The 20879-nt window shown below is 38.9% G+C and overlaps 1 protein-coding gene across 6 annotated transcripts in view; it reads right to left on the bottom strand.

Annotated features, from left to right (window-relative positions):
- Nucleotides 1–20879, bottom strand: part of ABCB11 (ATP binding cassette subfamily B member 11) — a 47364-nt gene that overhangs the window by 19281 nt on the left and 7204 nt on the right. For 4 of the 6 annotated variants that reach the window (XM_056495833.1, XM_056495837.1, XM_056495839.1 and 1 more), the window contains 12 exons: nt 19676–19706; nt 17629–17731; nt 15629–15650; nt 14394–14441; nt 14254–14302; nt 12207–12448; nt 8745–8832; nt 7738–7871; nt 6927–7098; nt 5057–5181; nt 4170–4344; nt 1730–1843 (listed from right to left, as the gene is read on the bottom strand). In XM_056495833.1, the coding sequence (XP_056351808.1) occupies nt 1730–1843; nt 4170–4344; nt 5057–5181; nt 6927–7098; nt 7738–7871; nt 8745–8832; nt 12207–12448; nt 14254–14302; nt 14394–14441; nt 15629–15650; nt 17629–17704 (1245 nt within the window). In that variant the 5' untranslated portion in view covers nt 17705–17731; nt 19676–19706. Of the gene's footprint in view, nt 1–1729; nt 1844–4169; nt 4345–5056; nt 5182–6926; nt 7099–7737; nt 7872–8744; nt 8833–12206; nt 12449–14253; nt 14303–14393; nt 14442–15628; nt 15651–17628; nt 17732–19675; nt 19707–19739; nt 19900–20879 lie in introns of those variants that run through there. The other 2 variants (XM_056495834.1, XM_056495838.1) reach the window with 2 other exon arrangements.

The raw sequence follows: 20879 nt of genomic DNA, 5'->3' as shown, positions 1-20879 counted from the left end.
TAGGCTTACTGCAAATACCACAGACAACCACTCAGGTAGTTTTTGCTGGAACTGAGTAGCTGACTGATTGAGGCATTTTGACTAAGCTAATTTAGCCCGTCTTCAGGGATGAAATGGCAATACCTCACTCAAAAACATTCTCTCACAGCACTGAACAACCAATTCATTGCTGGCAATCTTCAGGCCTCACCACTTGGCAATTAAAACTTCCATCCTTGTGCACCCAGTCCTAAGAGCTGAAATACTGAAGTTTTCCTAAGAGGTGCTTTGGGTCTTACATACTTTTGGCAGGTCTTGGGCATTGTGGACTGCTAGACATGAGCAGAGAACTAAGAGAAATTTGAGGAATCACAAAGAAATAAAACTTTCTAAGGATAGATTTCTTAAGCATGGAATACAGACAGTAAATTAAAACTATAGCAAAGAATATTTGATAACTGAAATATTCATGGTCTTTTATATAGCCTAACAGATTGAAAGGAAAGTTAAAATGAGAAATATGTATGTTCTAAGATGTTAAGAACAGCTACAAGATTGGTTGCTCTTTAGGAATATAACTTACTTAAATTCAGATAATAATCTATGAAGAAGTTTCACTGACCCTGCAAATGGGAACCTCAACATGACTAGGCTTAGTGCCAGGGCAGAGCTGTGCTTGTACTGTCTAATCACAAATGTACAAATGTGGCAAGCAGAAGGATCTAATTTTGTCACCCCTTCTCTAGACAGATGAAATCTGATGTTGGTTTGCTTTTTTTACCCTAAGGTTACATGACTCAGCCTTATCTTGAATATTGTGATCAAGCCTTACTCTTGCAACTCTATACAATTTTTTTTTTTTCTCAGAAAAACACGTCCCTAATTCATCTCTATTTTCAGCTCATTTTGGAGCTTTAGCTTATGAAGTCTGTATGTATAATCATTATTACAGAAGTTTGAAGGGTTACTAAAAACTGTTAGCATTACCATAGCCTTATGTGCTCTGTAGAAGACAAGCAGCATTTTAATGTAATGTGTAATGTAATGTAATGTGTTTACACAGCTTTCAGCACCATAAAGCTTGTCAGTGAATAGAGATAATACATATTTTCAGAAATCAACAGTTCTTTTCCAGCCACTAAATTTATGAAGCTATAGAAAGGAATCCTCAAGAAAGGAATCAGTAAATTTCAGTGGTGCCTCAGGGTCTCTCATACAACCTTATTTCAAGTATTTGTTTAGATAATACTGTGATTAACATTTATGACAGCTGCATGACCACTGCCTGTGCTCATTTGGTCCCATTTTTGCTCAGGGTAGCTCTGGGACAGGTGACAGAGGCCACCTTCACCACTAATGCCAAGGGAGCCACACCATTTGATGCCATTTGGAGACTGGGAGATATGGGATGGTTGCTGCAAGTTTGATTGCAGACTATTACTGCCAGCCAGTACACCTTCCATGGGCCAGCACTGATAAGTAATGGCATGTAAGGAGAAATGAGAACAAGGAACAGCAGCAGCTGAGGTATAGCTTCAGAGCTCGAAATGAGGCCACTTAAGAAATCTGCTTAATGTGGTCTTTGAGCCCATGTGCATCCCATTAGACTTTTCTATTGCACAGTCAGCTCTTCTTTAATCAGACTCACTTTTCCTCATTTACACAGTAGATAAAACTTATACCACCACTTGGGGCTTATTTAATTATTTTTGCACTAAAAAGTAATACAGCTTAGAAATGCATTACTTACTTTATCTATAGTCTCAAAAATGTTTGTTGCAGCCCCACGACCAGTGGCAAAGGCTTCCAGACAGGGAGATGCCTGGCCAAGATTTAATGCTCCTACTAAAACACCAAAGAAAACCTGAAGAGATGGAAAAAAAGTTAACAAAATATGACATCACCTTGTATTATAGCTTACACCTTAGAAAGGCAAACCAAACTACAGGAGCTTTATGACTTCTCATGCATCTGCTGAACTGCAGTGATTCATTATATGATGATTATTAGCCAACAAGAAAGAAATGCAATTCAGAAGGTATTTTCACTGTCTTCCACAGCTTGAGGCTGAAGTAAATCAACTTGTATTTGTCTTTACCTAAAAGAGTATGCATCTAGGTATTTACGGAGATATCACTGTTCTATTTTTTAGCCATCTCAGTTTGACTGGGTGCCTTTTCCTTGAAACAAGGAAACATTGGTGGGAAGTATGTTATTTCAGGGATGCCTTTTACCAGTAAGTAAAAATAGAAAGAAACTTAAAACACTGTATTACAACCTTTGTATATTGCAGTTCCTGTTTCATCCAATACTCACAAAACTTGCTTTTGAAGGAGGTACTGGCTATAGAGAATATATTTTCTCTGTCTCACAGAGAAATGAACTATAAGGGTTGATACCAACCAACACTGATAAAGACTGTGTTTTACTTCTCCTTAATTTTTCAGTTACAGAGGTATTTTGCCAGAACAGGTTATAAGGGTTGGATAATGTCTTTGGTGTAGGCTTTTGGTCCATTTTGTTGCTTTGTTGTGGGTGCTAGTTTGAACATTCGCCCTGCACATGAGGAGACATGGAATGTTATGTCTGCTATGTAACCATTTCCTCTAGCTTGCCTGAAAATTCTGCTAAGAAGCAATCAAGGACCCAGCTAAGCTTTTGGATACAACATAAATAGAACTCATGATGAATGGGGCAAAGTGTACTAGGAAACGCTACTGTTGAGAAAGAAATAACAGCACATAGGATTCAGTTATCCTTTGAAGCATAATCATGTTTACTGGGAACATCCCTATAGCTGAAGTGGAGGAATCTGCTGAACACATACTGTGCACTGCAAATGTCTAGGCTGGGATGTAGAGATCATGCCACACCTTTACACTCAACTTTCCTACTATTTTTTTTTGTGAGTTTCAAAGCAAGGGGTTCTATTCCTGTCAGAATCCATCATGAACATGAAGGAGCATGTTCTGTGCACCTGGCAGAAGAGGAAGGGAAGGCAATACTTAGTACATCTCAATGCAGTGTGGCAGGTATATGACTTCTTGAGAGAGCAGGAAAAGCATATTTCAATGTTTTGTATCTAGAAATACCCCCTCCTGCCCCCTACCAAACTAGAATTGTATGGTAGAAAATATGAAGTAGCAGAAAGATGACTGGAAGCTGTGAGGAAGGGGAGCATAAGGGAGACCCTCCGTTGACAGCTAGTTTTTCAGCTACAGGGTCGCTTCCCACTGTTTGCCATTTGTCTTTTGGAAGCACTGGAGTACATGAGCAAGGCAAGGAAATTGCGTGCTTTGTTTTTCACAGCACTACCTCATATCAACTACAGGTATTGAGAGCAGGTGCAAATTATTTCCTCCTTGAACAGAATGACTCAGGTTTACAATGTTCTCAGGATAATTTGCCTAGCTCCATTTAGAAAGAAGCTTTGCACTGCATGCTGCAGGTGGCTGAGAACTCTCTGCAACAGGCAGAGAAGGAGCAAAAGAAGGAGCATCAGAATACCCAGAGCTCACTAAGGTTCAGGAAAAGTTATTCTGGGTTTGGACTGGAGTCTGCCATTTGGGCAGTCCTGGCTTAAGCAACTAACCAAAATACCTGTAGATGTTGACTTTGTTGCATTGAGGCCAGTGGTGTCTAAAGCACCTACTGTGCAGAAGTGAATGCATGAGTGCCATGTAGGTTAGTGTGGTTTTTGTACACACTGCAGGAGCCACAGCCAGGTGTGTTTTTATCTGCATACATGTTTACATGGCTTTTGTAAAAACAAAACAACAGGAAATGGTTTCTTGAAGGAACACAAAGCATTCATGAGAGATTGGACATGACAAGATTGTTTGGTTAGGTGTCTCTTTACCACAATGTTTTTCATCATAAAATTCTTCAGGGAAGCCAACATCCCAGAAGCCCCGTGCTGACCCACGAAAAGCTAGTTTGGGGCCTCTAAATTGTGTAGTGGGCTGTCAAATCAAAGCATTATTCTCATCACCATAGGTAATACTCAAAATACTTAAAATAAAATTTTTTTATCTTATCCAGTTGTCTTATATGTATCATGAGTAATGATCTTTAAAAGACATACATAATGTTTGTTACCATAGAGCCACAGATACCAGAACAGATATGTGTTCCAGAATTATTATTTAAAAAAACAGTCCAGAAAAGTTGCATCAAGCTAAAATGAGTACCTGCAGAAGAGTGCCAGGTGAATATTCATCTTCTTCAAGGACAAGTTTAGAGCCATACCAAAAGGCTAATGCATAACTTAGAAAAATTATAAACCACATATAACCAGAGAATAATCCCATTATCATTCCTTTTCTAATTCCCCAGTGCTGAGCAAACACCAAGTTCTTATCATATCTGTAGAAAGAGAGGAAAAGAAGACAGAATTAAATCAATTTGACAGAAATTTCAAAATGAGCCAAGATCAAATGAGGCACCTTTGATGACTCAGCAGAATGTCCACACATAGGGTTGATACAGAATCACTCTGAAGTGAGAGATCACTGTTGAAACCACCAATGCTCCCAGATCATGAAATTCTTGTATATTCTAGTGTAATAAGCACAAGAAAAACCACACTCACTGCAGATACCTCACCATGGGATTTGGAGTTTTAGGAGATTAACACAGGAATTGAGAATTTGGCCGACAGAGCCAGAGCACACCCTACAGCCATGTTATATTTTCATAGAATTTAAGAGAAATTTGCAAAAAAAACGTGTCCTGATGAAACTAATTCTCCTGCTTAGCTTGAAAATACTCAAAGTTTTTCATGTACTGCAAAAGTGATATATCAGACAGACATTTTAGGGAAAATTTAACAGAATGTTCCTACAAGTAAGCATGAATTGAAGATAGTATTGCTGATGCTTTATTTGACTGATAGACTGAATTATAAAACTAGTTCTGTATACATTACTTGAAACCTAAATTTCTGAAACTTACATGCATATAAGTTTAAAAGTTAATAAATCATAGTTTTATAATTGCTGTGAATGTGATGTGCATTACAGCATTACATTGCTTCAGGAAAAAGAAATCAGACACCTTAGAGTTCGTTCAAACAAACCTTTCAACTTCTTTCTTCTCTCCACCAAAAGCAGCCACTGTTCTGATGGATGAGAGCACTTCGTCAGCCACAGCTCCAGCTTTTGCATAAGCCTTTAATTCTCGGCCTGTTAGTTTTGCCACAGCCTACAAAAGCATAAGCAGTGCTGGTTACATCTGAGCTGCAGGTACAGAAAAGGAGAGTGATGAACAATGCTGGCTATCACTCTGTGCTGGCTGCTCTGCACTGGGTCAATTCCTGCACCCCAAGCAGGCTTTTATTAAACATGCTGCACACTTAGACTTAGGTTTTGTACTGCCAGGGCAGTAACCTTTGTAACATGTGTTTTGCAACAGACCTCTGCTCCAAGTAGCTAGAAAGAGCAGCTGACAACTTCTGCTTTCCCTGCCTCCCTCCCTCTCCCTCTGCTCTAACTAGGCTGAAGCAGATGCAGACTAAGGGTTTGTGCACAGTGGGAGGAATGGGATCTTAAGTGCCAGGAGCAGCCCTTTAACCACTGTAGCAGATCCCAGAGTCAGGAAGAAGAGTGAACTGTAGTGGTGGGGGAGGATAAAAACAGCTGTTGCCCACTATTGTGCTTTGTTTTGTGGGCTGATAGCAAACAGGTTCCTACGCAGCTCAAGAGCTCACTGGATACCAAAAGCTTACTTAGGCTCAAAAAATTCTCAGATTAATGGAAGAAAATGCAGTTATTTACAATTCTACACAGAGATACCACATTGACTCGGGAATGAGATATCATTAGAAAGTATAATGTGTCATTCTTTGCTTTCTCTTTCCAAATATCCTATCCCATGCAGCTATTAGTCCCTTTTGAAGACAGCAAACCAGGCCAGATTGACCTTGGGTCTATTTTCTTCATGGTTTAAAACAAAGACTTGGGCTGAAAAAGCTCATAAGGAGGAAAAACTTAACACCAAGTATGTGACTGGAAAGAGATGGGTACAGAGAAATAAGAATGGAAAGGGAGAAAATTGCAAACATAAAGGGAATAAGATCAGAAAGAAATCACAAATGAAGGAAAAACATTTTGGATTTTATTTTATTCCCTGCCAAGCTTCTGCTCTCCCACTTCACATGAGTCATTATTCATGTCAGCTACTTGCAGCCAGCACAAGGTGCTAAAGGAGGGTTCGAAGACAAGAAATTAATCATAGTTACATTAGATGTTTGATAGCAAAATGATAGCAAGCTGTTCTTGATGTGAAAAAAATTAGATTGCCAGAGGGCTGAACCCAACAAGAATGAAAAGGATGAGCAGGAATTATCCAGCCCTGATGAGTGTAAGAGGAGGTGAAAGGGCAGAGGATCCTGCAGTTTCCCTTTTCACTGTACTTCCCTGTCCAATGACAGGAAGTTTTTAGGAAGTGGATGGAGAAGCAGAACAGGAACAACTGGGAGAAGGCGCAGCAGCTTCTGTGAGCTGGGACAGTTTGATTTAAGTTTGAGTAGTTGTTTTCAACTGTTGTATGTCTCTGAAACTTATCACCCATAAAAGTCAGTAATTTCCATAGAGAAATCAAGTCCTGTATCTTGTAGCCATCTAAAGCAGGTGTGTAATAATTGAGAAAGGTAAAGGCCAGCTTCTGATCTCAGCATTAATACCCATCCACAGGACCCTCAAGAAGGTATGTTTACACTCCCCTCTTAGAAGCAGGATTTATTATTCTGGAAATCAGAAAACAAAATGACAGCAAAGGCCACCTCCCCTCTACTGCACCCGTCCCTCCATTCCTCCCCCCTCCCTCAGTGCTACTGGGACCATAATCTGCCTCTCCTGACTTTAAAGGGGTGTAATCAGCTTCACCAATCCTCACAGCTTTCTGTCTGATCTTTCTTGCTCAACATGAACCTTTCACAATTCACTTACCAAGCCATAGAGAGCTGCTCCAACCCCAAGCAGAGGGCTGACTGCAATGATAACCAAGGTCAATTTCCAGCCACTGACAAATCCCAGTAGGAATCCACACACAAAGGTGGTTATGCGCTGGATGAAGATTGCTACTTGATCAGCAATAGCCTCATTAATTTTGTTAACATCACTGGAAAAAAATAACAACAGCAACAAAAATCAAAAGAGTGGTGAGCATAACTTTTGTTTGTGTCTTGGCCACATTTGGGTTAGTTGCTTTTCGCTGGAGAGGGCCCATCCTTATCCCTATTCTTTCACCATTACCCCATACAAAGACCCTGGAGTACAGTGAGAAAACCTGATGCCTAGGCATGAGTACTGCAGAGAAGATACTGTCCTTTCCCAGGAAATGTTGTTCTGGCAGCAGACTCATTCACTAGCTGGCTCTTACTACTGTGCCCCAGCTGATTCAGGGAGTGTGCACTGGCAGCCAAATTACAGATCATTCTGAAAGGACTGGGCACAAAAGAAAAAAGATAGGAGAGAGAAAAAAAAAAGGAGAGGAGCTGGAAAAAAACCCACCCCAAAACCCATCCAACCCACACACACACACATTTGCTGTCAGACAAGGCATGAAGGGGAAATAATTGTGGTTCAACAGTTATGGTTCACAGATGTGGGAACAAATCAGTCTGGTTGATGCTCCCACAAACATAGCTTTATTTCTACTAAAAGGTGTTTGTCACATGCCTGATTATGGGCACTTTGAAGTGTTTGGAAGGAATTGCAAAATGTTTTCCGTAGCATATGGGTTTCTTAGATTACTTACTCAGAAATTCGGGTGTTCAGTTCTCCAACAGATGTACAGTCAAACCAGCCTATATCCATTCGCATTATTTTCCTGAAATAAGCTTTCCTGATTTTCTGTATCTGACGAGCTGCAGACATAACCCAAAAGCAGATCTGGGAAAAGCACAAAACAGCTGATAATTGCAGTAAAAATCTCTCTACTCCAAACAAATCAGAAAAAGAAATTTGGCTAGAATGGGAAAGGCCATTGATAAAAGTTACTATTCAGGTAAAAATACATTCTGGCTATGTAGACATGATAGCTGTTTTGATCTTTAAATAATCCAACAATTTTATATAGCCTCTGGATCAAGCATTTTTCTCAGTTCTGACAGGATGGGAGGAGAGGCAAGTTAAATTACTTATACTGTTACATGAATGCCATATGGACAAATTTTTTTGCATCTACAACTGTAAGTAATACATGGATGGCAGTGATCCTACCACAGCAAAATTCTTGGATAGTTTTCAGAAAGGAGATTGACAAGTCATTTTTGCGATTATAAAAGCTTCAAAAGCCATGGGCCCTTTAGCAGACTGGAGGAACTGTCCAAGCTTTTGACTCAATTCAGTCATAATGACTGAACAATTACTACAGAATATGTAGGGTATGATTCTTCTCCAACATTAGTTTTACACTAGTATTGCTCTGTAATATCTCTGTAACAGAAACAGGGCTCAACACAGTTGAGATGCCTACTGGGAATCTGCACACCCTTCAGCTGTTATTTATGGAGGACGTGTGGATTCCATAATAGCCACACCAAGTGTTGCTTGTGGTGTGGGTAAAATTCATCTTTTTACAATGCTATGCATGTGCAAATCAAGGAGCTCTCAGATTGCCAGAACTAACATATTTCAGAAATAGAATGAGAGCATCTGTTTTGCTCAAATAAGTAGATAAGCAATTAAAACCAATATAATAATTATAAACTAGATATTTAGTGATTTAAACTTTCAAATCAAAATAAAAAACAAAATACTGACTTGGAGGTATCCTAACACAAGTATGCCACAACCAATTCCTGCATAGTATCCTGCAAACCTGGTCATTTCTTGTTCAATATCCAGCAGCCTGAAAAAAGTAAAAGGAAAAAAAAAAAAAGAAAAAAAAGGAGTAATACTGGTATAAGTTTCTCACAGGTTTCTAGTCTCATGTTTTCTCAAGTTAGATTTATACCAGGTGGAAGTTAGCTTGTTTTGCTAGCAGAGGCATTGTCTCCCAATACTGAGGCTATTGCTAGTGGCTGGTTTCCTTTTTCTGCCTGTTGCACAAGGGTCAGGAGCTGGCAGGTACCAAAGAAACCTCCACTATCCTGGAGCACCCCTGTAGTCTCCAGGAAAGACCCCCAGTCTGCCTGCTCCAAAACAGCACAGGTGAGAGGGCATTTCAGAGAAGAGCTGCCCAAATAGTTTTTATTACATGTTGAATGTGCTTGGTTTGTACCTTTATAGCAAGTAATAACATTCAGACTTCAACTGCATTTTACAGGGGGAAGTGAAGGCTACTAAATCAAATATTACCTTGTACCATAAGCTTGGTAATCTGAAATGATAATTTGTTCTGTTACACAAGTAGGAGTGCTAAATTACTCCTAGTATCACTGAAGGGCACTGAATTGCTGCTTTTGCATTTAATCTACTTTGAAATAGGTTGTTATAGGTTATGCCTTTAGATAACTTAAAAAAAAAACCAAAAAAACCAACAACAACAAAAAAACAAACCTGTAGAACAGCAAATTTTATTTAATATGCCCAAAATTTTGTACTCTGAAATTTTAAGCCAAAAGGGAAGACTATGTGCCTGACTTGATCTCTGACAAAAAACAGTCATGGAAACAACTCAGGAGCCTGACACATATATCCAGTACAATTTTACATGATAATTAAGATTATGAAATTGTTGCAAGCCACATGATAAATAAGTAGGTGACTGGTGACAGCCAATGTGACTTCACTAAAGGCAACTCATGCCAGACAAATTTGGTGGCCTTCTATGACAGGGTTACAGCATTGATGGATGAGGGAAGAGTGACTAACATCATCTAACTGGATTTGTGCAAAGCATTTGATACTATCCTGCATGACGTCCTTGTCTCTGAACTGGAGGACTACTGGATGGACACCAAGCTGTGTGGTGCAGCTGACACCCTGGAGAGAAGGGGTGCCATCCAGAGGGACTTGGACAGGCTTGAGAGGTGGGACTGTGTGAACCTCATGAAATTCCACAAGGCCAAGTGCAAGGCCCTGCACCTGAGTAAGGGCAACCACAAGCACAGGCTGGGTGAGGAATGGATTGAGAGCAGTCCTGGGGAGATTACTGGGGAACGCTGGTGGACAAAGTTTGATGTTACTTAGCAATGTGTGTTCTCAGCCTAGAAAACCAACCATGTCCTGGGCTGCATCCAGAGCAGTGTGGCTAGCAGATCAAGGGAGGGTGTGGGAGTCCAGAGTATTCCTCTGGCTTCCCTGGAAGATTTAAGACCCCCCGGCGGGATCCCCAAAGACCCTGGAATGAGACCCAGGTGTCTCAGGGGCTGGATTTAGCTCCTTGGAACAATTTACCAACATTGAGAGAAGAAATTGCAAGCCGCAAAAATAAATAGAGTGTAAATTAGACTGTTAGAATGTAGAATTAGCAGATTTCTAGAATGCTTGTGATAAGGGACACGTGGCCAACATGGAGAATTGGGGGTGTGGATACCTCTTCCTCCTTCTTCTCCATGTCATCCATGCTGGGTGACACGCTGGCACTTTTAGATTGGATGAGAACAGAGCTGGACCATGTAACAAGATTGTATTGTATTGGGGGTCATTTGTAAATACCTAGTACGTAACTTAAGACTATAAAAGATAAGTCCTGCCTCTGCCAGGCAGATTCTGTCCTGGATGTCTAGCGAGCAGACTGCTGTTCGCTGGACCAAGCATTCCTGAGATAAGGAAGAATAAACAACCATGAAAACCTCTAAGAACAGCCTCCTGCAGTCTCTCATCGGCGGGCATCGGAAAGAGCTGGGTTCCAGACCACCTGCATGTCCTCCAAAGGTGATCTCAGGTCTAAGGAGACACCTCGGGATGTGACAGGAGGGGACTTTGCCTCTCCACTCTGGTGACACCTGGAGAGCTGCATCCAGCTCTGGGGGCCTCAGCATAAGGAGGACATGGACCTGCTGGAGCAAGTCCAGAGGAAGGCCATGAAGATGATTAGAGGGCTGGAGCAGGCTGAGAGAGTTGGGCTTGTTTGGCCTGAAGAGAAAGAAGAGAATGCTGTGGGGAGACCTTAGAGCACTTTCAAGCACACTAAGGGAGCCTACAAGAAATCAGGAGAGAGATGTTTTACAAGGGCATGGAGGAGAGATGGCTTTCAACTGTAAAAGAGAAGCTTTAGGTTAAAAAGAAATTCTTCGCTGTGAGGATGGTGAGACACTAAAACAGGTTACCCAGAAAAGTTGTGGATTCTTCATCCATGGAACTGTTCAAGGCCAGTTTGAATAAGGTTTTGAGCAACCTGATCTAGTGGTAAGTGTCCTTGCCCATAGCAAGGGGATTGAAACTAGATGATCCTTAAAGTCCCTTCTAACTCAAACTATTCTATAGTTCTATGAATGTGTCCTGCCTGGTGTGTAGATGCTGCTTCAGAAGCAAAGAGGTCAGTAGTAAATCCTGTATTCTATCTGCCAGCACATCTGCAAAGGCTGGCTAGGACAGCCTGGAGCAAAATAATTTGGCCTCAGTCAACTACATCTAAGAATGTGAATAGCTTCCCGTATGCCCTGAATTTCAGAGATCTTTCAACAAGTACCTTTTAATTCCAATTAAGTATGTAATGAAATGTCACTCAGAGATTAGAAAACTCTTGTAATGATGCACCAAGAAATTATTCTTATGAAAGGTTATAGGTTCAAATATGGCCTTAACAGATATCTGTATCTTAATGAATTATCTAGATTCCAGTTATTATATTTAATGGAAAGAAACAGGCAGTCTTACGGGGCAGTTCTTTTGATCTACCTCACATATCCCATAAGGTAAGATTAATTGCATTCTAGAAATGCTCATTTCTCTCAGTGGCAAAAGTTTAGCTAACTTGCTCAGAAGTCAGCAGGAACCTACAGGTAATTAAGTCCTGACCAGAATGACCAGAAATCATTACTACCTACATGTAATCAGAGAAAACAGGTCAATGAACTCAGATATGTAACACATATATGTGTTATGAGAACAATCATAATCAAAGAATATTCTTCCTGACAACAATAACTGGAAGACCTTCTCTTCCTCCAGATATCACCAGCTCAGAAACAGGACTATGTAACAAGAACTATGCCTCTTTTCTGCCTTCTGAACAGAAATATAAGATTTAAAGGCTGGAGTGGACCTTCAGTAGTTATGTATTCTCTGACAAGCTATGATAACAATGGGAAAGGATCAAATACATCCATTACTTACCCACATCTTATTGTGGCGTTCTTTTCATTCTGATGAATAGTGCCATTAATCCATGCTATGGTGTTATTTACACATGTCTTGTTTGGGTCTTTAAGCTCTTGCATTTCAATGTCATATTCGATAAATGTATCTGCCATTGCACCAAACACAAGCAACACAGCTGGTTGGGCTACTCCATGAACAATAGCACACAAACTACCAGCAACCATCATTAAAATCTCCGTAGAGGATGAAAATCGAAACTAGAGGGAAGAAATAAAAGGTCTCTGCTGAGAGGCAGTCTGGTTGCGTAATAATTAATTAGGTGGATCAGGTAAAAAAACATTCTCTTTAAATTTCAGAATTATCTTCAATATAGAAAAAAGACAAATCTCTCTGTCCAATCTAATCTAATTACATCTGTAATTACAGCCTCATAAATTATTACGAGCTTCTTTTTAACATGTGAATGAATGTATTATCACATAACATTAATAGCTCAATGTCATTTTGCATTATCATCATTCCAGAAACTAGGTAAGAGATTAAGAATAGTGACTATAATTCATATATATGGTCTGCTTTGCAGATTTCCAGTGGAGACAGAGAGTGAAGGGAGGAAAAAGCCATAGGGCACTATATAGAGCCTCTGAACAGAGTTAGCCAATTTTTAAAAGTCTGAGGTGCTGTGGTAGAAAACCAACGAAACATCTCAGAGCAAGTTGTCATAGTTAAAATTCTAACATGTTGGCTGAGCCAGGCAGTTTTGAATTGGCTCTTAATCTGAGAGAAATGTATAGAAAAGAGTTTTCACACGGGTAGCTCAGCAAAGATACAGTGATTTAAGTTGCCTTTGTCATGATTGTATGAAATCTGAATCTCGGTGAAGTCAGGTGCAAATATATAGATTATATATATGTCCATATAGAATATCAGTATCAAATGCTATACATTTTAAAGTAGGAGTGCCAAGAGGAATGATAGCCTGCTGAAGAACCTGCCCAGGTCTTCAGGTGCTATAATGTGTCTTATAGAAGAAAGAGTGGGAATTTACAGCATATATGGAAAGAGACATTAGGGCAAAGACAATAAAAGGAAAACCAGTTAACACAAAAGAGAAATAAAAAAAGTCCTTCCTTCCAAAAAAGAAGAAAACAAAAAAAAAAAGTCAGAAAACTGTAACTCTACCACTGTTTTACAAACTTTGTTCATAAGTAGCCTAGGAATTCCCTTGATTTAAAAAAAAAAAAAGCACAGAGAAAATCACAGGTATGTGTTATTCGATCTCTCAGCACATTTGAAGCAAACATACTGTGTTTACCAATTGCACTTCAGGAGTTAAATATCAATGCAAAAGAAGCTACGGGATTCAAACCTCTTTGCTTGCCCTCTGTGGGGACAGATTGTTCTCTCCACCCAATCAGGAGTTGAGATACTTAGCCACGTACATTGCAAGGGATGTTACTGCACTGGCCTGCTTCTACAGTCAGGAGCTGGTTTGGACACATCACAGACTAACTGCCTGAACCATGTGCAAAACAGAAGTAATAAGACCTCTTAGCTGCATCTGCTGGGTTGGATACTTCTTGTCTACATTCATTTTAAAATTTAGGTTAACCCAATGAAATTACACCAAAGGTTAGTTCTAACTCATACTATATAGTATTGTGCATCCACAAAGTTTCCATGCAACCAAATCTTCTAAAAGCCGTGGAACAATTGTGAGGGAGCTAAATTGTCTGCCAAATACCACACAGCAAATTTTTGACAGAAATACGAATGAACCAAGGTCACCTAGATCCCTGCTATGCATCTTACCTCACTTCCACATATGTACCTGCAGCTTAAATATAATGTGTTTAATGGACAATTTTGACACCAAACTGACAAGATGACAAGGGGTTCTTGAATTTCCCCTGAATTTTATTGGTAGAATTTTAGGCCAAAAGATTTAATCCTTAAAAGTTCAGCTTAGTCACAGCTAAACCCCAAAACAACCTTATTGGTTGTTGTCATTTATTCTGCAACACAATACACATCAAATATTTATAGAAAGTGCTTTCATTACCAGCTGAAAGAAGCCAACACGAACATTGTTTTCTTTCTTCTTTGATGACCTTCAACAACAGAAAACATAAAATTATAAACTTGTATTTTATTACTTCTTTTGTTCTATATGAAAAGTATAAAGAACTGAACTTAACTCACTTTTCACTTTTCTTCTCTATAAAAGGTTCTTCATATGCGTAGAAATTTCTGGCAAAAAGGATAAGATTTTGCATTATTACTTTTTCTTTCTTGGTTCCTTCTCATTTTATTTGAGACATTTTGCCCAGGATTTTAAGAGACAAGCTGTTTCTTTCAGATTTCTTTGGAACCAGTGATTTGAGGGTTCTTTGAAATTTTAGACAGAGACTAATGGACAGAACAGAGGCTAGGTTAAAATTGTCTAAAGGTTTATATTTTGTTCCATAAGCAGCTCCTCAACACACTGTTCCTATAATGCGGATTGTGGGTTCTTTGAGGTCAGCTAAAGAAGAACCTACTGCCCAAATTGTTGGTTAATCCTTCCTTTAAGACAGAGAAAATTCCTGTTGCCATAGCAAGGAATCATCATCAGCTGTGCACATTCAGTGGTGAATGAGTAGGGATAATCTATTTGTGGTGGGTTGGTTTGGTTTTTAATAAAGGAAATTATTCAAGCTATATTTGTCATAAACTGTTTTCAGACATCAGATCGTAGAAAGCCTAAAGGAAGCTTTCCTTCAGCTATGTATAGATCACATGTTACATGTGAAAGTCCAACAGAACTTGAGTTTCAAGGTTGAAAGACATGGTAGATTTCTAATACTGGGCTGGTTCTCTCTTAGGTGGGCAACCTGAAAATGGGAAAAATTAGGAGGTACTCTGGTTTCCCTGTTCAAGTGATAGCTTCCAGACTGGGTACACTGTGTCAGGAAGAGCTGGCTCAAATTATAAAATATTGTCCAGCCTGTTACGGAGTTGTCCAAAGGTCTAGGAAAGAGGAGGCTCTTAATTCCAATCAGATCTCTGATAATAGCTGAATGCAGAATTCTACATTTAAATCTTAGTATCTGAGATAATTCTTTTTGTTTTGAAATCTCACAGTTAGGTTTTAAGAGAAATTAATCAAGTTTGATTAAAATTCCTGAAAAAGTGATTTATCAAACTAAAAACACTGAAGAAAGAAACATTTGTATCAAAAACATTTTCAGAAGGAAGATCATATTGCTGGAATTTATGTTTTTAAAAGTTTCTGGGACTGCTTTGGTCTACCTGTTTCAGTTGTATCAAATAATGCAGTTCAACCACTAGAGAACAGCTCTTTTTTAAAAAAGGAAATATTCCATCAATTTGATCCGATGACATTAACTTCTTTGATTCCTAGAAATATTGATTATTCCATCATGTACATGACTTACTCTGGTTTCTTGAAGCTGTTACCTGTGAGGGAAAATAAAAACGCAGTCTAGTTAATGATTATTGCTAAAGTACATAACCTTCTGTAGACTTGTGAAACATAAACTCTAGAACTCCATGGGACCTGATCATTTGAAGTTTGGCAGCAAGTAACAACAGTAGTGGTTTGGAACCATTTCTGGAAGATTCTTTAAGGTTTATCAGAAAAACTAAGATTCAGAGAAAGTTTTTTCTATAGGCTGGTAATGCAAAGCATTTGGCAAGTGGAAGGAAAATGCAAGAAACAAGAGCCCAGTGAAAAAGCTCTCTGAGTCATTAATTAAGAGAGCAAAACAAGCACTCTCCAAGTGTGAAAAACCCCTAATCTATCAATTTGATATACCAATATATGAATTTGAATACCAATGCTATTCCATTGCAAGGAATTACAGGCCAGCTCCTGTGGGCAAGCAGTTTTTAGGCAAGAGAAGAATTTGGAATTATGTTAATTTGAAAGAAAAAAATAGATGAGCAAGTTCACTCTGAGAGAACTGAAAAAGTAGAAAAAGAGGTCAGAACATGATGTTCATAGAAAAGAAAATAATGTAGGGAATATAAAAGAATTTATTAACCCAAAAAAAAAAAGCTACAGTTACCTTTGAATGCCCTCAAAAAAAATTTGAAGGAGTAAAAAAGGGATTTAAGAAAGAAATTTTACAATTTGGAAAAAAAAAAGCAGCAGAGACTCAATGAAAAGTTGAAAAACATTGACAAGAATTTGAGTGTTTACTGCTAAGGTGAGAACACACAAGGAAAAGTTCCTTTTGAGAGTCAAGTGATGAAAAATTGCACTCAAAAAATTCCCAAATAAATCTGTCTCTTAACTACACTTACAGATGTGGTATTCAAGGGTTGATCCAGAAGGGCTAACCCTAACTAATTTGTACAAAAGGTGGTTATTGAAGCAAACCTCACTGGAGAAGACATCAATCAGCAGAATTCCAGTGAGGTTTTAAAGCTTTATCTGCTTTGGGAAAGGTGTTCTAGCAGTTTAACAACCTCCTTCTTACATTAAGCGGAAAACAGAGTGTATTTCCAAGGAAACCAAGAAACTGGACGCAACCTCACTTGATAGGCCCAAGTTGGCCAATTGTCAAAAGAAGAACAGTCTTTTGCCAGTAGATAGCCTTTTGCCAAAATCTCATGACAAATAAAAGCAACAAGTGTGTAAAACAAGCAGGCAGATAAAAAACAACTCCTCAAACCAGCAAGATAAGTCATAGCAACCTGGGAGTAAGTGTCTGGAAGCGATGAACAGTTTTCTGTTGCAGAAGTTGGCCATATCCCCTTAATCTGTACTGCAGTTTAGTTTCCATTGCAGGCTACTCTTTTGCTTTCCTTTGTACTTTATAATTTGTGTAAATATTTGACATCCTCTCTTTTTTTGGCTTTTCTCAGGTCTTACAAAGAGAACCCAAAATATTTAGCAGTTTCTCTTCATGTTTCTCCTTGACTCTTTCTGTGTTTGGACTGACAAAATGGAAAAATGCATATTGCAAAGGAAAAATGAAAAAAAAGGACAAGCAGATCAGAAGAGGGAATACAGATCTTAGCATTAGTTAAGATCATAGAATTAGCTCATAAGAATTCTGCCTAATACATATATGACTGCAAATATGAGTGGATGCTGGAAGAAACTGTGAAAGACAGCATTTTTTACCTTTTTTTCTTCAATAGAAGCCTTTTACTTATACAACAAAGTACTGAGTATAAAAACCTACATAGATACCTTGAACTTGTTAATTTACCTGTAAAGATTGTCCATGAGTAGGGATTATTGTATTTTTTACAGAAAAGTTATTTTGGGGGCAGCATACCTATGACAGCAGGTGCCATATAACACTGTTCATCCCACAGACAATTTGCTTTGTATTCTGTAGACTGCTTGCTTCACTTAGGCCACCCAACACCTATTTTACATGCTTTATAACATAAGGAGGTGACTTAAGAATAAATTTCTTACATTTGCCATCCGAGTCAAAAGCATAATTATCCTCTCCCAATCTCTTGATGCTACGCAGAACTACTGGGTCAGACATGATGATTATTTACTTCAACCAAAAGTCCTGAAAAGAAATGGTGTGTGGGGATGGGGAGAAGAAGAGTATCAGCATACATTTGTCTCTGAACATGGAACAACATAATGTTAAACTCCCCCTTTGCCCTCACGACCTCACTGATTACAGCACAAGTCATAACAGGACAGATGTCGTGGACTCAGTGAAAGTGCAGAGTAGAAAAACACCTCTGAGAGTGGCCAGCTCACCCCTGAGCACAAGGCCTCTGAGGCTTTGGTGCCTGCCCTGCAGGGCTTGGCGGCTCCCAGCAAACAGCCCTGTCCCCAGGAACGGCTGAGCTGAAGTGAGGCGGCATCTGGGAGGGTCGCTAAGAGGCTGAGACATTAACAGGACAGGTCCTGCTTCAGTTACAAGGCAGCAGCAGGACCTGCCCCTGCCTCGTGCTGTCCCAGATGGCAATGGCTGAAAGGACCGTGACAGGGGACAACAGGGGCACAATAGAAGGGAGAATAGTGGGAGCCCCAAGGCTACAGCAACATCTGCATCATCATCACCAGCTGCACTCCCATAGCTCTTGACTATGAGCTGCTCCTCTGAGCTTTATTCCTATAGTCACACTGACAGGCTGAGCAGATATCATACATGAAAAAAAATAAAAGGACAAAGTTAATATCTTTTTGTTAAAGCACTTTTGTGAGGCAAAATCTGCCAGGAAAGCCTGGCATCCAGGATGCACCCAGGCGGAAATGCTGCAGAAGTCATCTCCAAAATACACCCTTCCATAAGCAATGTAATCTCATCCACATCTTTGCTTAATGTAATGTATCCCAAGGCATAGTTATTACACCTTCTTCCAGAATTTAAGTATCAACATTTGGATGACTACATATCTATATAAAACACTCACAACCTCTCATTTTAAGCATATTAAGCATTTAGATAGCATAGTTTGACTGTCCTTATTTCATTTTAACAAACCTTTATCAATTTTGTAATTGATAATTATAACATTTTTTAACCCTGAATGCTGATACAGTTTGAAGTAATAGGAAACGTGGAAAAAATCTCAATGATTGATCGGCTCGAATAAGAATTCTAGTTGCAAGGATTTGCTAGAGATAAGTTTTCAGGAATAATGCTACTTTTCCAATAGAATTATGACTGCCCCGCATTTCTGAAAGGAAACATTTTTCCTATTTTTCTCCTAAAGCTCAACACACCAAATACTGTCCTCTTCCATATACATCATTCATTAGCTTACTTAAACAGATTAGTATGCCATATTAGATTGTGAAAATAACCCTTCTCAGGGTATGAATTTTAACTGGGATCACTTAGAACATCTTGAAAGATAGTGTTGCTGATGTCTGCATTTAAAATCAAGATAATAGAAACTAGAGAAAATAAAAGGCAATAGTACCCATGTGTGTGTAAAATACAACCTAGTAGCAGAAAATAAACTGCACACAAATAAAATAGCATCTTACTCTAGCCAGTTACAGTGCAGTTGCTGGATTTTTGAGAAACAAAAATCTTTGAGGAACTCAAAATCCAGATTTAAATAAATAATACTTGAAAAACACTAACAAAGTAACACATCCTGTAAATGGAGTAACATTAGGACCTGATCCAAAGCCCTTAGAAATCTATTTCAAATCATCTCTTTATTCAGATCATATCTTTATTTAACATAAAAGGGAGTGGATGGGTGGAGAAAATTAACAATTAAACTTGGCTCTAGAGAAACTTCATGTTTCTCTAAAGTTAGGTTCCTCATATATTAGTGATAGCATTTATGCAGAAAGACATATATTGCTTCAAAATGGAACTTAAGCGTCTTTTTCTTCAAACAGCCCCATTAAAAAAAAAAACTAATAAACCCCCAGAAAAACAAACAAACAAGCAAAACCAACAAAAAAAAAAAAACATTAACTGTGCACAGGAAATACAGCACTTAGCTTAAATTGTCCCAAAGGAAAAAAATACAAATACCTTTCAGTTCATGAAGTGTCATCAGTTAACTCTGAAATAATAAACAGGAAAAATTGTCACTCACCTGTGGTTGTGAAAAATCACAGGATCATAAACAAATTGCAAGGACTCTATTCAATTAGTCAGTGAAGCTCCCAACCATTTTCCAGCATATTTTCATTATTTTAACCTGTTTGCCAGAACTGAATCTTTCAATTGGATATTGGCTATCTGCACCTGGGTCAATGACCATGCGGTCACAATGTTTTCAGTTCATTGACATCTAATGGAGTGTTTAAATTTGACTAATGCAATCTCACAACAAAGTCAGGGCACTTGGAAAATGTGAGGAGACCAGACATTTCTCTTGAAAACAACTCACAGTTGAATGCACAGGAAGAATTATTATAGCATTATTTTATCAGCAACTTTATTTGCCAGACAATAATTTTGTGCGCTTTTGTCCCCATCATACATAGCAACATCAGCTGATTAACATGATAATTGGTTCAGAGATTAAGCTAAATTCAGATTAAAAACTTGCTCAAAAGCTTTGTTTTCTAAGATTGCCCCTCTCCACATGGCTTTCTAACTTGTCACTATAAATTAAAAAAAAAAGAAACAAACAAACTACAACTTTTATATCCAAATTAGGTAACTCAACACGTTAAAATAAATAATTCTTTTAAAAAGCCATCTTTCAGAGTGCCTGCCCCATGCTCCAAATAAGCAGCCCCTCAGGTCACCTGCCCTGTTCCTGTCAGAAGCTGGCATGTCCATGTGAGCCTGCCTCTCCCCTGTGCCTCAATAGTTCCCAATCACTCTTGAATGCCACCAAACAAATACCTTTGGGGTTTCTCACAGAATGCCTCTTATCACTCCCCCTCCTGGAAACTACAGAAAAATATATTTTTTCTTGATGAACCCTTTGGTTTTGTTGTTTTTTTCATTTTGGTTTGTGGCCTCTATAAAATAATGCAGGTAGATCTTTATCATTGCAAAGCTGGATGACTGCAGACAGACTGGTCCTGTCAGCCTCCCTGGCACGCTGGAGATAAAACAGACTGTGAAAAGCACTCTAATTGAAAACCTTGTAATTACAGCACTTTTATTAATTTGATGCAAAGTTCCACCCACAGATTATCAGTTGAACTCTCGTGTTTGTAGACATATCTGTTGTCATGGCAAAAATAGTCCTTTTCCTTCAGTCTAGCTAAATTGGCTT

The sequence above is a fragment of the Oenanthe melanoleuca genome, chromosome 7 (genome assembly GCF_029582105.1).
Source record: "Oenanthe melanoleuca isolate GR-GAL-2019-014 chromosome 7, OMel1.0, whole genome shotgun sequence".
Lineage (NCBI taxonomy): Eukaryota > Metazoa > Chordata > Aves > Passeriformes > Muscicapidae > Oenanthe > Oenanthe melanoleuca.
This window is presented reverse-complemented; position numbering and strand designations above follow the sequence as displayed.